This window comes from Semicossyphus pulcher, unplaced genomic scaffold (assembly GCF_022749685.1).
Source record: "Semicossyphus pulcher isolate SPU_LCO1_2020_fin unplaced genomic scaffold, fSemPul1.0.p SCAF_1, whole genome shotgun sequence".
Taxonomy (NCBI): Eukaryota; Metazoa; Chordata; class Actinopteri; order Labriformes; family Labridae; genus Semicossyphus; species Semicossyphus pulcher.
The window spans coordinates 10594796-10612757 of record NW_027211603.1 but is presented as its reverse complement, the minus strand read 5'-3'; the positions used below and the strand labels follow the sequence as shown (position 1 = coordinate 10612757).

The window sequence follows — 17962 nt, the reverse complement described above, 5'->3', positions numbered from 1 at the left end:
GTTTGCTGTCGGTGCTTTAAAATAAGCTGGACTCTCACTACATCTCTGATCTCCTGCGTTTGACCTCTGAGGCCCTTTAGGTTCATCAGACAAGGGCCTAAATAAAGCTTTGAGTTGTTGTTGTTGTTGGAACAGCCCCCCTCATTAAACCACATTCAACGCCTCAATAGTGTCAATCAAACAGTATTTCAAACCAGCTCAATGCTTTATTCCCTGACAGTGTGCAAGTTTTGTTTTAAGGCCTTTTAGCTGCGTAATTCTGATCATATGCTGGAGCAATGATTAAGCACACTGAGATCATGTCTTATGATTGTTTTTTCCTGGGAATTGGGCGTTTCAGCGACCTGGAGGGGAGTTATATTCTACGCTTGAACACTTAATAAGGACTTCTTTAAAGACTGATTCCAATTTATTTAAACTTTTATTCTAAACTTTTTTACAATTGGAAATGCTGCGGACACATTTCAGCTTCTACTCAGAATGCATTGAGATTCAAAAGCCAGTCGTACAAAGACCCTGTATCTCTCCATCAGAGATGTAATCCTGGCTTTTTGGACAGGGTCTCAAACAACCTTCGGGATTTACTGAAAAGACTTCTGAGCAGTTAGATAAATAAATCTACAATAAAAAAAGATGCAGCAATCATAAAAAGCAAAATAAATACTGGAGGGATATGGACATGATCTCAGTATTTCCAACATGCTTGCCATGGCACTGATTGTATTACTTGTCATAATGAGTTACTCAAGTGCTACACAACAAGATCCAATAACTCAAAAAGAACACTGTGCAGCCAAGCTTTATTCAAACAAGGATCTTTATTGTAAAGTGCAGGTCAAAGGGTCATTTTGATGGGATATAATGCACAGGTTAAGTAGAGTATTTCCAATTAATGGGATGATGCAGCTCTAAAAAACAGTCTTGATTTTAAATGTTTGAATTAATGTAAATACGATATTGTTTTCAATCTACAGCAGGAAAAGGCTGATAAAAAATATGAGCTAGTTTTTCATCCTCAAACAAAGAGAAAGGCTGTTTTGACTGGAAGGGGTTCATATATGAAAGTGTCCTTGTATGTCTTTTTTACCTTCAGTCTAAAGTATATGACCTGCATCTCTCTGCAAAAGTTATAATGCATTTAAAAGCTATCTGTTTATGTATAAGTGGACAGTACAGAAATGACTACTAAACTAAAGGACAGATGGGGAATGATGTGCAACAAAGGTGCCCTGCTAGAATGAAACCACAGACTTTGGTACGCTGTTTGTGTTTCAACTATTACAATCTTTATTTATATTCAGACAGCTTCAGTTAACAGATAAGAGATGCAGCAGATAACCTTAAACTGTAGCTACACAGGCACATGTGTCGGCCTAGAAGTGTTTGACTTCAATTTCTTTGTGCACCTTTCTTTTCACTTGTATCTAATATTTGATATCCACGTACAAAAACTAAAGGACTCAAAGCAGTGCCTTCCACTAGCAGCCATCCTGCAGTAGGTCCTGCTGCAGATTTATAAAGCGAGGCTAAATCCAAATCCCATCAGGGTGCAAGGAAGCTCTTAAAGCATCAAATTTCTCTCCCTTATTTCCTCCGCTGGTAGGATTAAGGTTTCATGCTGGTGTCGTGTTACAAGCTTCTTCTGATGTTCCTTAGAAACTCCAATCATTGCAATGTGAATAATCAGCTGCCGGAGTCTTTGTGATGATGATTTCCTGTTGATAGTTATTGATTAGTAATCCGATTACATTAAATTTGTTGTAAAATGCACTTTTTGTGACAGGTGAGATTTCATATGGGCTTCATCTACATTTCACAATTAATGCTGTTAATGTTGCTTCTGTTTGAATAGTACTTTTCCCCTGCTCTGCTTAAAAGGAATCAAATATCCAATAGGTCAATCGACCAGTTGCCTTTGTCTCATTTATCCATTTATCCATTGTTTGTCGGGGTAATTTATCAAACAGCTTTGGTCTTTCTGATTCTGGCAACAAAACGAATAGATTTCAAATTGAACCACTGGAAAGCTGTCGACCAATCACAAGCAGCGCTGGATTCAATGAGACAACCCTGTCAGCAATAATGATTCAGAAAACAATAAACATGGTTCCACTTTGGAGGAAAAATAATGGCAATTTTTTTCTTTATTGTCTTGACCCTGATCAAGTTATTGCTTACACCAGATTGTTAACGTGTGCCTGCTACACTGTCATTGGCGAACATTCATACTACGGTAACAATAATCCAACAGAAATCAGACAAACACTGTCGTCAGTGAATTAAGAATCAAGGTTTTTACTTGCAAGGAAATTGCCTTGATATTCTGGTGCATTACTGTCAGAAAACATTGTGAGAAAAACTTAAAAATAAACAAGTATCCACGACAAGTTTGGAATCTTAATAGCTGTTAAATATATACAACTTAAAGACTTATACAGAGTTTAAAACAAAGAGGATGGGTGTGTAAAATACTGAATAAGCAGTTTACATATGTTGACAGTATTAAAGTGTACAAAAGATTTGCCTCAATGTTATGTGTCAAGCCGGATGTGGTGACTCAACATTAGAGGTAACATTAATAATATATACCTTATTAATGAGGGTTTACTCTAGTCTGGATCTTAGAGGCCTTTCAGCCCATCACAAGGATGCACATCCTGGTTCAGACTGCTGAGTGTCTTGATTTGTGTCGAGGTAGCAAGAGGTCCTGCGGGTGTGGAGAGGGAGGGACTGAGGAATGTGGATGATTATCTGCGTCCTCCTCATCCACTGAGGAATTGGGGAATTTGTAAATTCCTGTTGACGACCTCAGCATGCCAGCTGACCTGTCTGCAGGGCAGCGTGGCCAGTAACTCTGCTGGGTGAGAGTGTAACAACGTGTTTCGCCGGATTGGCAACAAGAATACATGAAACCAAGGAGGGAAGCTTTCTCACAAACCTGGTGATGGTGGGCTTTGGCTCAGAGTTTGTAGCTCCTCTGGGAATAATGAAATGCTTGCATGCTGTAATATGAGAACCACACACATCACAGCCCTTTTCATTCATTTTAGTGTTAAAAGCGAGACCCTGTATACTATTAAAGAGTTGTTTTTTTAATCAAAACTCCACCAGCACTATTCATGTAAGGGCATGCTGCTGAAAAATATAGACTTAAATATCCCTATTACACGTTGTCTCCAGTCATATTTTATATAGTAGCTAAAACATGTTTCACTTTCTTCATAAATAGCAGGTACAAGCTTAAGACATGCGGTACAAGATTAAGACATGCACTAAAATCTAAAAGCAGCCATAAACCCAACAAAAGCATCCAATCACAAGGGACCAAATAGGGTACTCTATCTCTTGTAATAAATCTTTTGTCTTTTAAACACATTATGTTTATGTAAAAATGCCCCTTAACTCTTGTGTGTAAGTTTGCATTACTTTCATTTACTCAAATTTGTTATTAGTTTATTTACACTGACTCAACATAATAAAAATCATAAAAATACATTGCGCTCAATATGACCCTTTACTTGGAACTTATGTTGTGAAAAAATGAAAAGTCACCGTTTAGGCTAAATTTTTTTTTTTTTATAAAATGAAACTTCACTTTAAAATGTCTAATTTGTTGTGATTATTTGTAGTGGTAGAGACAGTAGTAATAGTAGTACTACTAGTAGTAGTAGTAGTAGTAATAGTAGTTGTACTAGTAGTAGTAGGCTTGCAACACCAGCAGGAGCAGCAGTAGTAAAATAAGTTGTGGCGCCCCCTTGCGTCTTGTTTTTGCAGTTGCTAGACGGGCGACAACAAAATACGTCACTGGTGCGACGGAAGTAGTTTTTCTTAAAAAAGACGATTCTGGCTGATTCATTGTAGCCAGTTGGCTTGATAAGACTACTCACAGAAACACAGACTTTTCTACACATCCGTTAAAATTGACAACAGGTAAGTACACTAATACCTTTTAATGAGTCAAACGATTTCATAAAATACAGTGAGGCGGATTTAATGTTGATTATTTGTAACTGCTGTTATGTGCGAGATGACAGATGCTAGCATGAGTAAGCTAACAGTATGCTAACGCTTTTTCTAATGTTGATGAACCGTTCAATTTGATTTTACTTCATGTGACTTTTCTATGTTGTTGGTCTAATTGACGCCCAAAACGTTGAATTTGAATCAAAAAGCAATGCGTAGTTAACTCTTTCTGCTGTGTTGACGTGACCATGAATAAATAAGCTAGCTGAAGCTAACTAGCGGTTTAGATGCTAGCCTGAGTTTTACTTAGGTTTTCTTTGAATAACGCTACACGTCTAATATCTTTAATTGACAACATAAGCTTCAGCTTCTAAAATACACAAAATTAACATAATTCCTTGGTAATTTTATTTCAGGACAGATTTGTCAATAGACTTCTTTGTTGATATAAATTTAGTTCTCAGAACCAAAGCTGACCTAAGGTAAATTTTTTATCACTCGACATTTAAGCTGTCAGTTATAATATTGACCCGTGTTATGCAGCCACCATCAGTAGTTGTGGGGAAAAGCCTCTTTTAAGTAAACACACCTGTCAGGTTTATCAAGAGAGAAATCTGAGCGTATTCTAACACATACACACAGAATAGTGATTAGTGATTGATAAGTTGATTTTCATTTGGCTTCCCAACAAAATAAGGTCTACCCCTGAGCTCTGTTTTAAAAGACAATACCTTGAAGTCCATTAAATGTATCTGAAGTGAATTTGTTTAAAACAGCTATCAAATGTATGTATGGAAAAATGTAAAGGTAAATGTTTCACTAACAGCTTTACAGTTTAAAGCCAGACTAATGACTTTGTTGTGTCTGTCTTAACAGATCTTGATATGGACCGGCTGTTGAGGCTCGGCGGGGGAATGCCAGGACTTGGCCAGGTAATGTAAAGTCTGAACTGTCCAGTATTCAAGAAGGGTTCCTACCATAACTCTGGCCAGAAATCAAAGCCAGCTCAAGATTCTTACCCTGCCTTCATTCACCCAAATTGTTTTTACACATAACCATCCACTTTGATCATTAACCTAAACGAATAATAATTGTGTCAAGCTCAAGGGCTTCATGTTGCTTTCCACAGCATATAAGGAAACAGTGTTATAACCCATTGTACATTTCATATTTTCAAGCTATAAATAATATTTGGATTATAGTGATTTATCAGAGCCACGAGTGTATTTGAAAAGCCTGAACTGATAAATATACCCTCCTTCGACTCCTCAGGGGCCCCCAACAGATGCACCTGCTGTGGACACAGCTGAGCAGGTGTATATCTCCTCCCTGGCCCTGCTCAAGGTAATCACATATGATTCGTTTCTTCTAAGTGGTTATGCTAACTTTTGTATATTCTGTCACACTTATAGGACTTCTCACTCATGTGTTTGCTCTTCATCAGATGTTGAAGCATGGACGTGCTGGTGTACCAATGGAGGTCATGGGATTGATGCTGGGAGAATTTGTTGATGACTACACAGTGCGAGTGATTGATGTGTTTGCCATGCCCCAGTCAGGAACGGTATGTTTATTTTCAAGATTACATACACTACCAGTCAAAAGTTTGGACACATTTTCTCATATAAGTGAATGGGAAAGTGTGTCCAAACTTTTGACTGGTAGCGTATGTTTGAAATTGAAGCCCCCACTGGATTCTAAAAGAAAGTATATGGTTATAGATTTTGCCTCTACTCCTCATTACTAAATGACAAATTTTCTACCTCACAGGGTGTGAGCGTTGAAGCAGTGGACCCTGTGTTCCAGGCCAAGATGTTGGACATGTTGAAGCAGACTGGCAGGTAAAACGTAAAACATGCAACCACAGTCGCACTATTTTTTAAAAAGAACTGTATCAGCGTTTTCCTACATCGACCAAAAACATGGAGCCTGACATGTAATCCTACCAGAGTACATGTTGGCTGACAACTTAAGTGTAAATTCATTACTAAGTTTTTGTTTTGTAAGACCTTACTTTTTCAAAAAAATCAAATGTGTTGGGGAAATTTAGACAACATTTTAAGAATATATTCTAATGATGTTTGCTGTCCTTATCCAGACCAGAGATGGTGGTGGGATGGTACCACAGTCACCCTGGTTTTGGCTGTTGGTTGTCCGGCGTGGACATCAACACACAGCAGAGCTTCGAGGCCCTGTCGGAGCGAGCTGTCGCAGTGGTGGTTGATCCCATTCAGAGCGTCAAAGGAAAGGTAAACGTGTGGCTACTGAAGAACCTTGTAACTCTCGTTTTCCAAAGTGAATTAGAAATAACTTCACTTAACTTGTTTCATGTGTGGTGTTCGTCTTCTACAGGTTGTTATTGATGCCTTCAGATTGATCAACGCCAACATGATGGTGTTGGGTCATGAACCAAGACAAACCACATCTAACTTGGGTCATCTGAACAAGCCCTCAATCCAGGTAACACATTCTACATGGCACCATCACCTTCCCTCTAGTTGAATCTCTTACAAAAAGTGGAATATTAATAATTGTGTCTGGGATTTTCCCCTCTGCTCCTCGATGATGTTTGTGTTATTAAATCATATACTTAACTTTCTGTTTGTCGTGTTTTCAGGCTCTGATTCATGGTCTTAACAGACACTACTACTCCATCACCATCAATTACAGGAAAAACGAGCTGGAGCAAAAGGTTTGAGAATACAGTTATCACATAATGATCTCGTGGGTATTTCTTTTAAATAGAACTTAAGAAACATTAACTTTTATTTTTGTTCAGATGCTGTTGAACCTGCATAAGAAGAGCTGGATGGAGGGTCTGACCCTGCAGGACTACAGTGAGCACTGCAAGCTCAACGAGACTATTGTCAAGGAAATGCTGGAGCTGGCAAAGAACTACAATAAGGTACAACTTTAACACCTTGTCCAATAGGTGTTTTAAAGTACAATTTATTCAACTTTTTAGAAGTTTAAAAACATGACAAAAGAAAACAAAGATTCTGACAAAGAATTCTTTGAGATGATACAAAATAAACATGCAGAGATAAAAACAATTGCATTGTAAGTAAGAAAAACCTGCGATTTGTTTTAATTCACCATTAATAATATTCCATACTGGTAAACTCCTATTGTTCTACTACTGGTGCTTAACTGGTGCAAACATGCATTTAGAATTTCCTACATACAGGATTGTGAAAGTCTTGGATTGCCTTACATTTCAAAAAACAGTATTTCCACTGAGCAAGGACCCAAAAATATACATTAGATCCATAAAAACATGCAAAAACTGCAAACAGCGTTGCATGTTTACAAGTATGCGCCATCAGCATGCTGCTGGATGCCACCCTCCCCAAATACTAAGACACTGTTTCCACCTCAGGCTGTTGAAGAGGAGGACAAAATGACCCCCGAGCAGCTGGCCATCAAGAACGTCGGAAAACAGGTAACATTATTTATATATATTTTTTTAATTTTTTCTGTATGACAAATTGCCACATCAAGATCAGTGTTTGTGATTGCTTTTGAGTGCAGTGGTTGGAGTTAGACTGAGCAGACATACCAGTGAAGGCAGATAATTAAACAAACAGAGATCAGATTACATCTTCATAAAGTTTCTTGAAGTTTGTTGTGAGCAGAGACCTCATAAAACAGATTCTGTTTCTGTAAAGCGTCTTTAAGTCACATTCCATTGTTTGATGTTTTTTTGTCCTTGTTGCAGGATCCCAAGAGGCACTTGGAGGAGCACGTTGACGTTTTAATGACCTCCAACATTGTCCAGTGCTTAGCTGCCATGTTGGATACTGTAGTTTTCCAGTGACGGGCCTGTGTGTATATATTGCAACCTTTGTTTTCTTTTATATAAAATAAATGTATGTATGAAATGAAGACACTGGCATTGGAGGCTCCTTATTACTACTTAATTTTGTTATACATCATTGAATCGATAACTTGTTTTTAAGTTACTCCAAAGTTTGATCTTTGTTTTTGTGTTTACTTGGATCCATAACTCTCTACAAGGAAAAGACGACCATGTTTTGTTGGTTTTACTCCTAAATTCTGATATAATGAAAATACATGTTTTAGACAGCACAGTGGTGCAGTGGTTAGCGCTGTTGCCTCACAGCTGGAAGGTTCCACGTTTGAACCCCGGTTTGGATGAAATGGGCCTTTCTGTGTGGAGTTGGCATGTTCTCCACGTGCATGCGTGGGTTCCCTCTGGGTACTCCGGGATGGATCATTTGTGAAGAGGTGGAATATAAGGCGGCACAAGTGGAGCCTCATGTTGTTTGGATGTTATACCCAATCAAGCCACTGGATGGCGCAAGAGTTTCAAGTAACGTACAAAATTGTGATCACAACTCAAAACAGGCCTCCTTGTTTCACGAATGTCACTCGAAGACTTCGTGCAACATTTCAGCCCATTTATTAGTCCAGAGTAAAAGCATCATAGCTTCATAGAATTTTGTGACAGTTTTGTGGAGTTTGTTGTGACAGTTGGCGAGCCATACTAAGTGGGAAAATACCACCTTTGTCAAAATATAAAAATACAAACTTAACCTGGTAATAGCCTCCGATGTAAGCTCAGATTGCTCCACACAAAATATTGCTCCTTAATTCACTGTATGCTGCTTCCTCCATCGGCTCTGTCACAATGTTCACATTATGATGCATTCCCTCTTCTGTTGCGAGCACGAAGTCAGTTATAAGGAAAAAGATGAAAGTGATGAAAGCCTTACATCCAGGGCCGACCTTTTGTCATCCTAAATTTGCTGAAGTTTGCATCTGATGTACAGTAAACAGACGTCATATTCAGAAGTGACTAATCAACTGCAAAGACAAGAAAGAGGAATTTAATCCTAAATGTTTCCAATGAACTCCAGCTTCAGAAATGTGGGTGTTGGTCTAAACAGAACGTCGACCAAGACAAATCACCTGGATGAGCTCACCTTGATTGATTAGGACCTCTCCCATCGGAGCATTTAAGGGTTTATGTAATAGATTTTTTCCTCTGAGAGAGGTCGCTATGTTCTCATAGTGGGAGCTGGACCAAACAGCTGATATTCTTATTAGTTAATCACAGTGTGAAGGAAATAAAGTCTCCATAATGAGTTCACATGGATCTAAGCCAGAGTTGCAGTAACTCAAGAGATCATGCAGCATATGGTCCTTCTCCACCCGCCCAGTATACGCTAACTAGACAGAGAGTTATGACCGATGTGGGCCTCTGCCATGAAATCGACCCTAAAGATCCTCAGGTTACATCATTTTTGTTCCTGAACCAAATCTTTGCAGCCCCCACAGGAGGAACTTGGCTCTCACTTTGAGCACATTCTGAAGAGAGTGAAAATGTGGGTCTGCGAAATGAAACACCTTTTTCTAAGGCAGTTAGGGGAAGACACGGTGGGCCTCACCAGAGTCCATACATGGTAAATTAATAACCTAAAAGCTGTGAAAGCATTTTTAGAACAACTATAAAACATGGAATTTCAGGCTACACTAGATCCATGCTGCAGCTGGCAGAATTGTATAGATGTATTGATGTTGCATTTTATTATAACACTGATTTTAACCTACTTTAAAGTTGGGGTGCTGGTTTATCTCAGTGGATAGAGCAGCGCCCCATAAACAGAGGCCACAGTCCTCGATGCAAAGGCCGCAGGCTCGATTCCCACCCTCAGCTCTTTGCTGCCTGTCATCCCCCACTCTCTGCTCCCGATACTTCCTGTCAATAAAGGCAAAATAACCAAAAAATAATCTTAAAAAGGGTTTCTTAGGAACAACTCTACACAAGGACTGATACAATGCCTTCATAAGCATCTATTAACGACTCATCTTTGTGATTATAAATGACTAATTGGATAGAGCTGAACAATTGTAGCTTCTGATGCCTTGAATACATTCTGAAGTAACAATAAGTGCAGTGGACTCCCCTCATGGAAAAAAGCTGCCTAGGTGCCCTCTTGTGTGCCTCTATATCTCCAGGCCTTATATGCAAGAACATACACAAAAAAAAGCTCTCTAAGGTGCTGTCAGTGGAAACAATGTAATGATGTGACATATAGGCTACACTATTTGCAAACAAATTAGTATCCTCATATGGGTCTTTATATGTTTTAAGACAAGCTCCAGTCACTTTTAAGACATCTAAAATGCTCTGCTTGAAATAATAAATTGTGTCTGATTTGTTTTTTCTGCAAAATACGTTTAATTACCTTCCATTAACTCCCAAGGCATCTTCTCCTCCTAAAAATTCCCAGTCCCCGCCCACTATGTGCTACATTTCTCCTTTCGTAAAATTACTTCCGAAAACGAAACACGTCTCTGCCATTGTTTAGTGGCAACTTGTTGAGTTTGCAAAAATGACGATGACGTTTACAGCTGGCTCGTGCATCGCCGAAGTGGTTGCCATGGGTTGCACATAATCATATGCATAGCGTCACCCCGCCCATTAACGGGATTGGCTCCTTAGGTTTGTGACGTCTCAAACCTGCCAATCTGAAAACGTGTTGTTCAGCCTGTCCTTGGTACACTGCAGTTTAAAAGCAGACAGGCCCAGCCATGGAGATGACTGCTTATGTTGTCCCTGATATGTCTTGTAGCACATGAAGAACACCACATGGAGATGTTTACAAGGTTAAACACTTTGACTGGAGGGGGTCTTTAAATAGTTATGAGTTCCCTCCTTGTCTGTTTTTATTTCAGTTGTGTAGAAAGCATACTTATAATCTAATATGCCTAACCAGAAACTTTTTCCACCATAAATGTGTCAAGATTTCATTGCGTTGGTTCCCACCCCAGGCAACAGGTGCCAACTAATTGTTTTTGCCCCTGTCCCGACTGCCTCAGTCCACCACTGGCCTCAGTTTCCATCATTGTGTAAAGCCATGGCAGGACTCTGTTTAATTTTTTCAGGAAGTCCTAAAAGGTCAAGTCGTATAAAACTTGTCTGCATGTACACAAGAGTCCGTCTACTCTTGTGTCACCTCCGTTTAAAGTGCTGAATAATCAAACAGTGTTTTCATTCTCGCCAGCTGAACTCATGGAGACATTTTCAGACGTGGTCTGTTCTGTTGTAAATGTCGCCGATGTCTCGCTGAGATTAGAGACAGAATAAAACCAGCATGCGGCCTGAGCAGAGGCGATGTGAGTGAGGCAGCAACAACCAGAAAACAATGTTATCTTTCCCAGGCCGAGAAAAGAGACTTCCCCTGCAGAAAACTTCACAAGCCTGAACCAGCTTTTTTGCGCTGCTTCGGAAATCACGATAAAATAAACCCACTCTAAAATATGCTTTATTCTTCTTCTATGAGTCTGGAAGTTTTAGGTGTTATGAGTGCTTAATGCCAGTCCTCTGGTCTTTTTCCCTCATTGCATGGATGCTCAAAGGAGAACCAACACACGTGCTCCTGTCCAACCTGTGTTTTCCTCCCTACTTTCCACGAGCTGCGGCAAACCACTTCCAAGCAGATGAGTTAGAGGGGGAGGCTTTAAACACGACAGGGGCTTTAATAAACCCTGATGCTCTTTGGTGTGGTTCAGGCGGACAGATCACTCCCACGAGACCACGGCCAAGTACACAACATTCTGCCCCGCCCCAGTGGACGGGAGCCAACGTATGACTGAGTTAAGGATTTTTAAGTGCGTGCTATCACTGTGAAAAAGGTTATAAAATGTGAACAATCACAGCAGGAAAGAGTGGCAATTTGGTTCAGAAAAGTTCTTCAAGTCTTCGTAAAGCACAGAATGTATTAAATCCTAAATGATGTTTTTGAACCCTCTTTGAGTTCAGTCTTCACTTTTACAACAGTCTTACAGCACGGTTCATTTATAAGCTGTTACGGAGCTTCTGATCATATCACATCATCTTCACCAAGCTTGGAGCCGTGTAAGAGGCTGTGCTTTTGGGATCTTGGCTCGTTGGTCCACCACTTTGGTCCAGACTGAAATATCTCACCATTTATTGATTGCCATCAAAGACTCTCATGTTCCTCGGGGGGATGCATTTAATGGCTTTGGTGTTCCACCAAACTTTTTCCTGTGATGCACTTTTATTGAAATATCTCAACAACTATGAGATGGATTGCTGAAACATTTGGTAGAGGCATTTATGGTCCACAGGGGAACCTCATCTTGCACCACCATGAGGTTCTAGTTTTAAATGAAATATCTCTGCAACTTTTGGAGAGATTGTTAGCAAATGTGGTAAGCATATTTATCCACTTTCAGGAAAACATTGAACTACCTGAGCCCTCTGACTTTTCATCAAATGCCACTAACAGAACTAAAACTTCCTTATGTCAAAATAAAATGCATGCAACACTCGAGCCAGCAGGTAGCTTACCTGGTAGCAGCTGCGCCCAATATATACAAAGGCTGGGTCCCCACTGCAGAAGCCTGGGTTTAATTGCAAACCAGGGTCCCTTTGTTAAATGACATCCACTCTCTCTTTTACCACCATTTTCTCTCTTCAGCTTTCTTTATCAAATTTAGGCAACAATATCTCCTCACACTCTCCCAAAGAAAACTTGCAAAACCAAGGCCTTTCCCATCTGTTGAGTTCTAAATGTTAGCATGCTAACATAGCTGGCCGTGCCTTTGTACAGCCTCCCAGAGCAGATAGCATGGGTGCAAACTTAATTTAACATGCATATAAGGTATTTGAAATTCTTTAGATTAGTAATGGAGTAACTAACTAACTGACTGACTAAGTGACGGTACTTTCACCTCCGTAGAGAGAGATAGTTGCGACATCGCAATGGTGGATCAGGGAGCATATTGGACCTCCGCTGATATGACTCTCTGTCTATACAGCTCTGGATACTTTGTTCAGGGAGTAGGCGGGGCTGCTCCTCCACTGCTCGTCCGCTATCCTCACCTACGTCCACAGTGCGCACCTGCTTTCAAACACGTTGTCATCGGCCTCATAAGCACAGTCCTTGTAACACATTGCCCACAAAATTGCACACTGACCTGATGCGGTCAGCCACATACGAGGGTTAGACCTTGTTAGTCTTGTTAGTTTATTTGACAGGGGCCGTGCACAACACAACCGTTGGGCCAGAGTTAGCTGTGTAGCTAATTTACATCTGTGGTCCCTGGGCAGGAAGATCTAAAAACACACATTACAATACAAACTATTAAAAACAATACAGGTTTACAAATTTCACAAACAGTGTATGACATAAAAGCAACATACATTGCAAATATACTTTTCCTTCACTCCATGTTGGAGGATGGTTCTGAACATTGTAATAAATTCTGGTAACAAATAAGTGGAACATTATGCAACATAGTTTTATGACCTTCCCTCCTTTCTGCAGATTATTTGGCTTGGAAGGAATGTGCATACTGGACTGTATGCACTATATGAGAAAGTGTAAGTATTACTGCGTGTTCATCATTGCACATGTATGTGAATTTCTGCACATCTGGAGGAGCATCCCTTTATGGTCATAAACACTCACCCAACAACCCAGAACTGCTTTCACACACCCTCCATGAAGCACTTTCCCCGTCTCCGTCTGTGTTTTACCTTTCCTCCTCTTCCCGGTAAATGCGACTGAGTTAAAGTGGACCGTTTTAGTGTAATGCGATCTGCCACACAGCTGTGTTATATCAGCTTAGAGTCTGACTCTGCTCCATCAGTCAGAGTGCCCTCAACCAGCACAGGCCTTTCTCTCGACACATCTGTTCAGCCAAGGAATAAACAGATCTGCTCTCTGCTTGGTTCAGCTCAGGGCTGCAGTGTTTTCTGGCAAACACTAATGTATACAACATGTGAAAAATGGTGTCTGCTACTGTAAGAGGCAGCATGGCCTAAGGGTTGTGTGGAATGTGGACTTTATTTGTATTTAGCTCTCAATCACACACGGAGCCAGACAGGAGACGTGGATCATAGTTTGAACAGTAATCGTCTGCACAGCGAGCCAGACACATGCAACAAAAACCCAAGTGAAAGCATGAATGAATGGTAGAGATGACAAAATAGTCATACCAGTTCAGTGAAATTCCACTTATGGTGTGAGCGTGATTTGCTCCTTAAAAGGGGTGAATGAAAGCAAGTGGTTTCATCGTTACCAGGCTGAATTTTTCAGTCCTCTTCCTCTACATAAACAAGTAATGCGAGCCTCTGATCTGTATTTATTAAAGCAGTGTGTAGTAACAATGGACCATTTCCCTGAGCAGAGGCTATGAGGGTCACATTGCAGAGAGGGTGTGTGTGCTTGATTCTCTTTTTGTGGCTTTATGAAACAGCGTGACCTGCTCCGACCCACACCCACCATCACAGACATGATTCATACGTGTTTTCAGTTTTTGGACTCACAGCTGGCACGGTCACAGTCCTGCTGAGGAGTCTTAAGTCAGAGTACACAAAGGTCAAGTAGGGTCTGTAATTTCTTTGATAACTTATGTGAATCTGAACTATGTCACATTCAGGGCCTGGTGGGGGCAACATCATTAGTGCGAATCTCAAAGACTTCAGTGTCGTTCTCTTTGGCGGCCCCTGTGGTGATAAACGGTAACTGCGGGAGCACACCTCCCAGATATCCAGACAGTGTTGCATGTGTGACGTCCACGGTTGGCTCCGGTTGTAACTCTTGATTTTCCTCGCTGACGGTCGCTTTCCTTTTTAGACTGAGCGTCGAATTTGTTTCTTCTTCTTTGGATTTTCACTTATTTTTGAAGTTGTATCTGTCATCATCGATCTTTTCTTTGTTTGTTCAGTCATAGTAGATTACTGTTTACTCGCAACACTTGCAGAGACCGTAAAGCAGCCGCTTAGCTCCGCCTACCCTCTCTGGCAGACCAACCACTGCTGCGTGATGGTAAACACGTCACTAACTGGGCGCCGCTTGTGATTTTTTCCCACGAAAGTCGCCACAGACACCGAGTCTGTAATTCTGTAAATGCAAAGGCTTCATCACTGGGCCATAGACTCAACCATAGGTATATATAGGTAGTTACTTAACAGACATTTATTTAAATGAAAATCTTCCAGATTTTAACTTTAATAATCAATGCAATCAGAGTTCTAGACTTGCCAGAGTCAGTCACAATAATTGGAAATAGATAAAAAGACCCAATCTTTATTTTTTTTAGTCATAAAAGTTTTAGGCATACTGACACACAATGTAACCTATCAGCTAACGAAAAAATGTCAACCCAAGTTCCACTTTCTCACTTGTGGAGCTTTTGTTATCTCACGGTCTTCATACTCTTTACCCCGTGAGCTGAGCTTGTTATGTTTACTCGTGGTTTAGAGGTCAAGCACAAACCACTAAAATTAGTAACATAGTTTGAAGTGTAAGGAAGGACCCGTCAATCAGTCTGGTAATAATAGCATGTACCTAAAACTATATATGCATATGCATGAATGGGATTTAGTGACAACTATTGGTTAGTTCATTTAGGATTGACAGTTGTGGTGACATTTTTTAAAGCCTTTTCATTGGTTTCCTGCTTTACACTTTATAGTCAACCGGTTGGGAACCAACTGCAATTTGATGTAACTGCTTTAACATCTTTGGAGGACAAAATGAGTTCTTGCACAATGAAATTCAGGATATTCAAAAAGCCCTTTCAAATGCAGTGTTTTGTACTGATGCATTGCATGACAAATTTGCACTTTGTTTCGTGCAGTCTTTATTTGTATGATGTTGTTTGCAAAGTACTGTAACTGGAAGTGATGTGAGCTGAATCGTGATCTGCAGATGTTAGAATAAGGCAGCAGAGTGGATGGGGAAGTCTTTGTCCTCTGGGCTGTGCCAAACTGTGGTAAACTGCTGATTCCTGGGAAAAGGAAACACTGACTAAGACTCCCATTTGTTTTCAGGCATGTGCAAAGAAGGTTGAGTTCTGCAGGCGAGGCCAGAGGCCAAAAATCAAAGCAGGGAGTCAACCGACCGACCATTTCTTATGATTATGTGAAGTCATTTCTCCCCATATTTCTCCTCTTTGTCTATGTTATGTAACAAAGCCATATGCTTCCAATCCTCTGGAGAGAGTCCAGAGCAAATAAGCAGAAGAATTTAGCAGAACTTCTTATCTTTCAAGCAGAGATAAACACATCAGGGAATAGCTCACCCCCCTCAGAGTGTTTGTTTAAAGGTGGCTCCTGAAGTATTGGACAAATGATGGAAGGGATGGATATGATAGCGAACAAGTACACAAAGACCACCTGGCGCTGTCCAGAACGTCTTATTCAAGCAGAGATGATTCACTCCTTCATGTTTTTACCGTGAGGCATGTTTTTTTCGGTAAATAGAAGATTTCGGAGAATAAATTAGCTCATTTTGTCCCCCAGAGAGATGTTTTGGCTCTTCTGTTCTTTATGTTTTGTTTGTGTCCTTGTTACACGTGTTTCGCCCCACTGCCTTTGCCTCCCTGGTTGTGGTACAGTAATGACACAAACACCGGGCGCTGGTGTTGTGATGTAACTCGTTTGCCCGAGAGTCTCTCTGTAATGTTCCTCAGTGGTCTTGGGATGATGATGATGTCACTGTCCGCAGAGTTTCCACCACAGCAGAGGGCCTGCGGAGATGAAATGGGTGGGCGTGATGTGCAGTCAGACCGGCTGCGTTTGCACAGGGAAGAGGGTCCCGGGGAACAGAGCCACAAAAGACAGCGGCTGTTCTCATTGGTCTAGTCTTCAGGGACTCACCATCTGGGCCCGTGTTATTAAAGTCAATAATGGACTCTAACATCTCCTGCACATGCATGCACACGCACAAACATAAGCAGCTCTCCATTTCAAAGTTTATTTACTCTTCCTCCTTTAATTTATGGTTACATAACACATTGGTCCTCTCAGAAATGGCTGTAATGAGATATAAGTAGTAGTTTGCACATGGGAAGTGGAAAGATTTTTAAATCCTGTATTACAAGCATCAAGTACTCTGCATCATTCACAACTGAAGTTGACTTTGGGCAGGCCTGACATTTTGGAAAAATATGGGTGGGAAGTGGAGTCAAGCAGACGTTCTGGTTCGTCTCCACCTCCTTCCTGTAATGCAGACAGCTGGAAAAGAGCACCGAGTGAATCTTAAATGTCAGGATGGGAGATTTTAACAGCCTAATATTTTGCCAGATGATGATGTTGTGAAGTCTGAGTCACTGGCTCAGTTTGATGGCAATTTCACAGGACAGTTTAGAGGCCAAACTTCTCCAGAGAGAAAACACTGTCATTTAGAAACAACTCTGAAATCACACTGATTAGACACAATCCCACTGCTGTAGATGAAACACCAAACAAATGTCCTGAGAGAGGCTCATATGATGAGGCAGAAGTTTTCATTTCAAACTAAGCTCCTGGGTTTTTCAAGAAAGCTACTGTTAATTGTCTTCAAATGTCAATATCACTCTTGGAAAAGGCAACTTGCTGTTGAAACAACCTCAATTTGAGCATGAGTCACAAACATCCCTGATTTCCGCTTTCTTTTTCCTGTTACAAAAGACAATAGTTTAGCAAAACAATAGTCAGGATCATGCTTGCTAAGACTGAGTGTCAAAAGATAATAGATAATAACTCTTTGTAGCTTATATAACTCCTACATATATTACATTCTCCTAAGTATTCTGCCATCAGTAGAAGGTCTAAGTTAAGTTTTCTGTGCCGGTGCATATAGCAGTTCAACTGACATTGTAACATCTGCCATTTTGCCAAATCTTTAACCAAACAAATATTGACAGGCATATCTTATCTACTCTTTTGATACCTTGTATTTGACTGTTATCTGTACGGACTGTATTTATATTTGCAGTTTTGTGGCTCGTTGGTTTCCCACCTCTTGGATCGCTGTACAGACTTTAATGTTTCCAAGACGATATTAATCCCACCAACTTTGGTGGTTCCCTCACTTTTCCTCTATTACTTTTTGTCGTTGCACTTATATTATGTTGACACCAATGACTGGATATATAGATGGACAACGCGTCTCCATCTGCTCTCTTTGTATGAAAGTGATGACAAAATAGCCCCGAGATAGGCGCTGCCATCTTG

At 40.5% G+C, this 17962-nt stretch overlaps 1 protein-coding gene across 1 annotated transcript; it reads left to right on the top strand.

Moving 5' to 3' along the window:
* The first annotated feature begins 3819 nt into the window (after positions 1-3819).
* On the top strand, positions 3820-7844 carry psmd14 (proteasome 26S subunit, non-ATPase 14). The gene is made up of 11 exons (XM_069658020.1): positions 3820-3930; positions 4840-4895; positions 5236-5307; positions 5408-5527; positions 5734-5804; positions 6062-6212; positions 6316-6423; positions 6581-6655; positions 6743-6868; positions 7343-7405; positions 7682-7844. The coding sequence occupies exons 2-11, from the start codon at positions 4848-4850 to the stop codon at positions 7778-7780; spliced, it is 933 nt and encodes a 310-aa protein (XP_069514121.1). The 5' UTR covers positions 3820-3930; positions 4840-4847; the 3' UTR covers positions 7781-7844.
* Positions 7845-17962: the final 10118 nt, after the last annotated feature.

What these genes read in the sequence shown, in the direction of transcription:
- psmd14 (XM_069658020.1), top strand. Translation starts at nt 4,848, where the DNA reads ATGGACCGGCTGTTGAGGCTCGGCGGGGGAATGCCAGGACTTGGCCAG. An exon ending in CCTCCCTGGCCCTGCTCAAG is followed by an intron (nt 5,308 to 5,407) that starts GTAATCACATAT and finishes GCTCTTCATCAG; the next exon opens with ATGTTGAAGCATGGACGTGC. An exon ending in TTCAGAGCGTCAAAGGAAAG is followed by an intron (nt 6,213 to 6,315) that starts GTAAACGTGTGG and finishes CGTCTTCTACAG; the next exon opens with GTTGTTATTGATGCCTTCAG.